This window comes from Liolophura sinensis, chromosome 13 (assembly GCF_032854445.1).
Source record: "Liolophura sinensis isolate JHLJ2023 chromosome 13, CUHK_Ljap_v2, whole genome shotgun sequence".
Taxonomy (NCBI): domain Eukaryota; kingdom Metazoa; phylum Mollusca; class Polyplacophora; order Chitonida; family Chitonidae; genus Liolophura; species Liolophura sinensis.
Window position 1 is genome coordinate 15,577,081 of NC_088307.1, and position 8,322 is coordinate 15,585,402.

The following is an 8,322-nucleotide window of genomic DNA, read 5'->3' on the forward strand; positions in this document are numbered from 1 at the left end:
TCAGTTATGAGAAGGTCACTTTTGGAGGGGCATATCAGTATAATCAGGATAACTGACAACTTGTGCAGAAGAACACAGCCTTCACCTCACCATACCTCTACTCTGTCATGCTCTCTGATGATATACCTTTTTGACGTCCCTGTCAGACTGGGGTGTTGTATGGGAGTACTGACAGCCTGTGAAGGGGAGGTAACTCTCAGCAGAGGATCCTCCAAGCCCACCTGGTGCATCAAGGTCTCAAGCTGCTCATCACTGAGTATTGGCAGGTCTTCCTCCACAGTCAGCTGGGACATACAGCACATACAAGAAATATATTTGTTGAAGTGTACACACAACAGTGTATAACATTCGCAGAATGACTTAGAGTATTCAAAGGATGGCCAACACATTGCCCTCAGTTACTTTTATTTGGACATGCACTTTCACAGACATGATTATTAAGCACCTTTCCAAACAATGAAAGGTTAACAGGTAAAGAAAAAATGTGTAAATGACCTTGAAAATGAACCTTTTGAGGCAGTAAGGGCTCGCACAGATTGACCAACATCTGGAAAAAGATTTTCTAGTTTGAGTTGATTGGTTAACATGAATCCTGAAGCCTCACCTCCCTAGCTGCCGGTTCTGACATAATTTCCTCCATCATGGTAATCTCAGAGCTTGACACGGTATGGGGAGGGCTGACTGCAGCTGACAACAGACACAATTACAGCCCTCCATTACAAACAGCCTGCTGCCTCAACAAAAAACACCCTCCTGAATGGTTACACACACAAGCTATCAATGGCATGTAGACATTCAATTAAAGGCATTTTTTAAAACAAACTTGAACATGAAGATCCACTACACAATGTTCAATGAAGGTTGTGATATTTGAATTCAACGGGTAGATGTCTACTCACATGTAGAAGTGAATCTGGTTTCAGTACAAAAAAAAAGTCCACAAAATATACTTTATCAAGTTAATGATGTTCTACACAAAAGTAAACTCTTCCTGGCAAACCTGGTTTTCGGGACAGATGGATGGATGGTGAAAGTTCAGATTGAGGAGAAATCACCTGAGATTCCCACATTTTCTGTAAATAAAAGAAAACATTCACATACATGTATCTTACTTGTAGTACAATTTATATGTATTGGCAAGGTGAGTGAGTGAGTGAGTGAGTGCTTGGGGTTTAATGTCGTACTCAACAATTTTTCAGTCATATGACGATGAAGGAATCCTTAGGGTGGATGTACATGTAATGTGCCTCCTTGTCGCAGGATGGATTTCCATCGCTCTTTTATCTAGTGCTGCTCCACTGAGAAGACTTACCGAAGACAAGCAAGCCGCCCCACGCAAGCCATTATACTGATACAGGTCAACCAGTCCTTGCACTATCCCCTTCATGCTGAACGCCAAGCAAGGAAGTTACAACTTCCTCTTTTAAAGTCTTAGGTGTGACTTGAGGATTAATCCTGGATTTAGTGGTCAGTAACAAAAGAAATTTCATCAGAAACCCAATAAAGTAGGAACCTTTTTTAGAAAGTCAGTTGAGATGTACACTTGTTAAACATATTTATAGTGATGGATGTAACTGCTAAACTAGACCATTTAATATCCAAACTCTATTGCAAACATTCTTGCAATCATTTTGATAATTAAACTATATTAGCTAATATTTTTAGATTCTAACAAATTTCTTCTTGGGGTTGCCTTTAAGACTCTTGTGGAAATAAATGAAATTATGCCTTTGTCTTCACACAAATACATCTACATGTATTTTGACAAAATGGCATTGCGTTAGTGTATTTAACATGAAGTTCAGCATGTATACATATGCATACAGAAGCACATAGAGGCTTTAAAATGATACTTTTAATGCCTTGTTTTTCAGATAAAAAATCTAACTTCACAAAGACACTGTGAAGCAAAAATTAATCAAACTTCACAAAGACACTGTTAAGCAAATATTAATCAAACATCACAAAGACACTGTTAAGCAAAAAATTAGTTAAACTTCACAAAGACACTGTTAAACAAAAAATTAATCAAACTTCACAAAGACACTGTTAAGCAAAAAATTAGTCAAACTTCACAAAGACACTGTTGAGCAAAAATTAATCAAAACTTCATAAAGACACTGTTAAGCAAAAAATTAGTCAAACTTCACAAAGACACTGTTGAGCAAAAATTAATCAAAACTTCATAAAGACACTGTTGAGCAAAAATTAATCAAAACTTCATAAAGACACTGTTAAGCATCCCTATAAATTTATGTGGATGAATCAATCAGAATACAGCAAAATGTGTCACTAGCAAAATTACAATGTAGACTGTCGGTAAAATACACTAATTGACAAGAAATATTTCTTACCAATTCTGGAATAATGTCTGTATCTGGTGTGTCTTCTACACCAAAAACCCCAAAGTATGGATCAAATGCAGGGCCATATCTGGAAGACTGTGCAGCATAGTCTGGATTTGTCACCAAGTCAGCTCTACAGGAAGTCCAAAAATAAAAAAATACACAAACTAATATGTGTCAAAATTGTCACTACCACAGCCTATAAAATTTAGTCTAGGAGACTCAAACAACAATTACAAACACTGACATTCCAACCCTTGAAATCTGAATGTGGAAAAATCTGATGAATGTGGAAGATTTGAAGTGGTAAGACTGGATTATATGTACATTTTATACACATAGCGAGATCAAAAGTGCTACATGTGCTAAAGGGATAAAATCATTTTAGAAGCAAACATAACAGTGTCAAGTGTCACCAGGAGCATGTAGTGACACTCTAAACATAATAAAGCTTCGACCAAATAATGCATTTTTGGAGGCAAAAAAAAAAAAACAAAACAATATTTTTGATAGTATGAAAGGGTATTTGATAAGACAAGGGGGATCACCTTGGGGTTACTCTGAGGTCAATGTCAGCAACTGGAGCCAGGATCATATGGAACCGGGTGGACATGGCAGTCACATCAGCTGTGAAAGCAAATCTCACACATACACATATATTTTTGAATAAGATGACGACGAGAAAGATCTCTCACAGCTAAACAAACATTCCACTGGAAGATACAAATATTTATAGCATTATCAATCATCTCATTTCTGTTCAAAGGGTCTCATACAGGGTATCTGTTGGTAACTTATTAAAATTGGGATATATTTACCAGTGCACTCAAATTGTCCGTTTAAACTTTACATGTGTGATTATACTTAACAGACAGTTGACATATACAGTTATTGCAATCTCTCACCAATGTGGTTGCTGTGAGTTCAAGTCCAGCTCATGCTGGCTTCCTCTTCGGCCGTACGTGGGAAGGTCTGCCAGCAACATGCATACCGTCGTGGGTTTCCCCCGGGCTCTACCCGGTTTCCATCCACCATAATGCTGGCTGCCCTGTTATAAGTGAAATTCTTGAGTACAGTGTAAAACACCAATCAAATAAATAAACATATATATATATATCTATTTGTCAGAATGGGCTAGCACTGTTTTCTGTTTTGAGTACAAAATATAAGGATTTTTGACAGAGACAGTCAGGCTATCCTCAAAATATTCTTTGTTCGATGTAACCCAGCTCTATCAGCAAAAACAGTTTAGGTCAAACACTGAGAGAAAATTCAATCAAAATTGCGATAAAAACTTGGGGCCCTTTTTGGAAGGTTGATTGAGTTACACCTAACAAATATATTTTCAAATGATGGCGTCATCTGAATATCTGAATAATGCTCAGATTATTTTATTTACTTATTTGATTGCCGTACTCAAGAATACTTCACTCATACCATGGCGGCCAGCATTATGGTGGGAGGAAACCCAAGACCATCTGTAACTTGAGCTGGACTTGAACTCACAAAGACCAAATTGTCGGGAGGCTCCTCGGTCATCTCACCGTGCTGGCGTCATAGCATTTACCAAATTCATTTTTACACCAAAAACAAGCATCATTATCATGATTGCACTAACTGCATCTGAAAGTTGCCTTCTACTTGCAAAAAGTTGTGGAATGGTTATCCTTACACAACAGGTACTCTCTCTGTTTGCCATAAACCTTGGTAAGACCAAACATGAGCTGTGAAGCAAGGTAGAGGGAGAGTCTGGGGCGCGCAGCTCCAGGGCGACTGGGCAGAGCACGCAGGAGGATGTAATCCAATATGTCATCGCTGTAGGGAACAAAACATTCCACTCATACACATTATGTCAGACAAACTCTAATAATGATCTAATAAAAGAATGAATGATTATGGTTTAACGTCCCTGCGGCAGTATTGCAGCCACATATTGTGGCGAGAACATATGCATACATAACAGGAGACAACTGTAAAGGAAGGAATGTACTTATGTACGAATGTAAGCATGTAAGTGTGTTTATTTACATATATGTGTGTATATATATATATATATATATATATATATATATATATATATATATATATGTGTGTGTGTGTGTGTGTATATATATATATATATATATATATGAATGCATCTGTTTGGCTTTGTATGTATGTATATATGTATGTATGTATGTATGTTGCAGATAACAACAATAAACAAGTGGAAAAAACTTTAAACAATTCTTTGAGGCAATTTAATTACACACCCTTACAAATGTAATCAAAACTGACTAAACAGCAGTTCACTAGGCAAGTTACTTTCTCACAGTTCAACGAATTTCCCTAGTCGGGCCTCACACTCTTAATCATCATCATGTGTGCCATGACATTGGTCTTAGCGTGCTGCATGACTGAAAGTTTGGCTCTACAACAGTGATGTTAAGTCTGCATTTATTGAAAGTATCATCCTAATGCAACCGTGTAACCACTCATCACGGCGCTGTAGCTCCAATGACTCCGGGAAATTTTCAAAAACCTGTAGAAATTAATTATGAAACTACTGACGTCTGTTGTGAGAGTGTTAGCCCTGGATCTGCTATTTTTATGTTTTATATTCAGTAGATGGGAAGACATAAGATGCCAGGTTCATGGAAACGGCAAATTTCAGATTCATGTGGCAAATTTCATTGGCCCTGAGTGAAACCAGATCAGATCACCAGCTGTATGGGATTGATCAACATGTGAACATTTATCTACGCGACCTTTTGTTTACGTTAGTTAGGGAGCAAAGTTAAAGATTTTCACCAATAAGGTCAGTCATATTTTCACTCAGCTTTAATATATACCGAGAACACGGCGTTAACCATGCTTGATACGTAGAACAAGTTAATCAAAGTTTGACCAGTTCTGGTCTTGCAAGTTACATGATTTCCCCATGGCTGCATGGAAAAATGCTTGTCATTTCTTTGTGTGCTCAAACAAAGACCATTAAATGTATTTTCTTTTACAATTTAATGTTATTGTTGTTACATTACAAATTATGTAATGATGACATCATAAATCGAGCATTGATCATGTAGCTTGAGGGTGGTCCTGTTTCACAGGGGTGTTAATAGCATTCAAATGTCTTTAAAAGAGCCCTACCTTGTCTTATTGACGTTGACACTGCAAAACTCTCTTCTTGTCAGTCGCTTAAAATTTGTGGCTGCAAGCCTGTGCAGAACAAAAAAAAAAAAAAAATTACAGTATGTGAGAGATTTCCCAATTCCTAGTTTTAATTCAACAGGGAATCAAAATATATGAGCCAAGTTACTTGTTAAAATATTTCAATACCTGGTATTAACAAAGTTTGTGGCATTTGAATATAACAAAAAAGTTAATTATTAACGACTAAAGCTGTTCCACATTTTATTCTGTTGTTTTTTCGGTTGCAGCCAACTCCTACCCTGCTGATTTTTAAGGCAATATTTAACTAATAAGTGCTTTTAAAATAAATAATCAGTGTGAACTGTTGACTATTGGTTAAGAAACAATTAACAAGTCATTATTTACCAGATAATTCCAAACCTCCCCCCTCTCTTCTGCAAGATATCTTGACTGTAGAACATTATGGGATGTAGAACAAGTAAGCTGGGAATAGAAATGAGACAGCATCTCAAATTATCACCGCTGACCTTCAAAGATTATCCAAATTAACCCCAGCTGTAATGTCAGTGTAACAACAGATCTCCATGTTACACTTACAGCACAGTGCACCAAGTAAGTACAAGAATAACACGCGAAAAACATATCTGTAAATTAAATGAAACGTTATGATAAGCTGGAAGTTTGTTCAGTATAAAAATAAATCGTTAACAACCTTTAAATGATACTTAACTAGGCCTACATGTACGGGATAGTCTATATGCAATGGATGATACGCTTTCATTCATAACGGCAGCATACAGTATGTCGACAGAAGAGACAATTGTAAGAAACCATGTACTAAAAACCTAAACAAAACCATATGATTGGACGCTAACTCTTCTTCACCGCTCTGTCCGCTCTTCTTGACAAATATCTGCTTTGAAATCTTGAAAATATCATGAAATCTTGAAAGTATCATGTGATACTTGTATTGCACGCTTTCATCCGAAAAACTTACCGCTAGCTCCAAGCCTTCTACGAAGTTTTTGCTTTGAACTTCCCGAGTTATATCAGGGAATACCTCTCGAAAGAATTTGATCCACGTGTCAACACCAGTTCTCTTGATGGAGCCGAAGTTGTTAACAGCGATGTTGAGAAAAGTATTCCGTTTCACAAGTTACTGCAGACGATCATTTCCTAGCAGTCGTTCAGTAAACAACACCCATTAACCAATCAACCACGAGGAATTTCCCGCGCTTAAAATATGCGCCATCTTGTGGTTAAATTGTCGCCAGTTGTCTCCCTTACTGATACGAGTGACGTTTCCCAATCAACAAGAGATAGACTTGAATGTCAGCAACTGCAATCATAGATCTCTTATTGACATGAAACGGTTTCGTGCATGCAAGGAGTTATCAGATGGTAGGCCTAGCTAATTATACCCATGTGGGCCTATATGGTAGAACGCCTAATTTACATACTGTTATGGTTCAGCTTTGTGTACCGAGCATCAGTTATCCGGTGTGATTTCTATTCCAGGAAACCTTCATTCATGCAGGCAGTGACAGAGGACCAGTGAGGAACTTGTAAAACCCCTTCCCGCCTGTATCAATTAAGACAGTCCAAAGCTTTGAACTCATTAATTCTTCCCTTTATTACGTCACAATTATCGGTGTATGTGTGCTCATAAAACATATATGAAGCAAGCACGCACTGCAATGTCAAAGGAGAAAACGATGCGTTCTTCTGTCATTTGGACCTTGTGTGTAGCTCGTCCTCAAGATACCTTGGGCGACACTGTCTTGGATTTGTGTGATCGTACATATTTTCATGTACATCATTCATTGGGAAATCCATGGCTTCAGTCCTATCAGTATTTCCCTCTTACATGTTTATCCAAATGGTAACATAAGACATTTTAACGGGGACCTGTCAAACACATGGCAGCAGGGCCTTGACGTCATTTTGTTCCTTTCCCAGTTCATCATGACGACGTCACATTAAAGATGATATATTGTGATCTTTAAACAAAATGTTAAGACTGTTGCATGAAAAACAGCCCCATCTTCAAGTCTACAAGAGCCGGGAAATCGGCAAAATCTACTTTAACGGGCCAGGTTTGAACTTGCACATGGTCTGTTTTATACGGGGTGACATCTTTAATAACCACTTGGACAAACCCACTCCATTATCGCAAATTATACTATATTTTGTGATGGTGAAAATATTGCAGCAGTGTAATGAATGAGCAAAAAAACAAACAAACAACCCCCACCCCCCCCAAAAAAAACAAACAACAAACAAACAACAAACAAACAAACAGGAAAACAAGGTTATTCAGTAATTGGACCAAACTGATTGATAGATCAGTTACCGTAATATGGGCCAGTGGTCACTATAATTATGAATATGTGGTCTCGTTATAATCTAGGAGTGGTTCATGCCCAAAGACTGAGGTGCTTGTCTTCCAGTCACTAACTGACACACAAGGCGAGTGGTTAATACTGGCTGTGGGCATGGAATTTGCCGCATCCTCCTGCTCTCACCTGGTAATAGTATAAAGCAGTCAATAGAGCTCGTGATGGTTTGCACAGTCAAACATTTGTGAAGGACCACTTTGTTTCTCGTAAGTATGGTGTGCATATCTGTAGGTCACATAAGAACAATCAAAAAATTCAAAAGAGTAATTTAAACTGGATAGGCAGTTTGATCTATTTGCGATGGAGTATCCATGTACCTGTACCCAGTAGGTACAAGGAGAGGATTCAGTTAATCCAAGCCTTCAGTAATGTTTATGGGGGCTCAGTGATATTAAGCAATCAATAACACAGGTTTGGCTGTTTGCGCACTATCTTCTCAAATCTCC

General features: G+C 37.8%; 1 protein-coding gene across 1 annotated transcript in view; it reads right to left on the reverse strand.

Annotated features, from left to right (window-relative positions):
• The window catches only part of LOC135480221 (meiotic recombination protein REC8 homolog), a 19,398-nt gene extending 12,736 nt beyond the window's left edge, over nt 1-6,662 (reverse strand). Inside the window, exons 1-9 of the mRNA XM_064759995.1 lie at nt 6,475-6,662; nt 5,883-5,960; nt 5,475-5,543; nt 4,018-4,160; nt 2,894-2,972; nt 2,355-2,478; nt 1,001-1,073; nt 605-687; nt 127-284 (exon numbers count right to left, since the gene is read on the reverse strand). Of these exons, the coding sequence (XP_064616065.1) occupies nt 127-284; nt 605-687; nt 1,001-1,073; nt 2,355-2,478; nt 2,894-2,972; nt 4,018-4,160; nt 5,475-5,543; nt 5,883-5,938 (785 nt within the window). The 5' untranslated portion in view covers nt 5,939-5,960; nt 6,475-6,662. The remainder of the gene's footprint in view (nt 1-126; nt 285-604; nt 688-1,000; nt 1,074-2,354; nt 2,479-2,893; nt 2,973-4,017; nt 4,161-5,474; nt 5,544-5,882; nt 5,961-6,474) is intronic.
• Between the last annotated feature and the right edge of the window lie 1,660 nt (nt 6,663-8,322).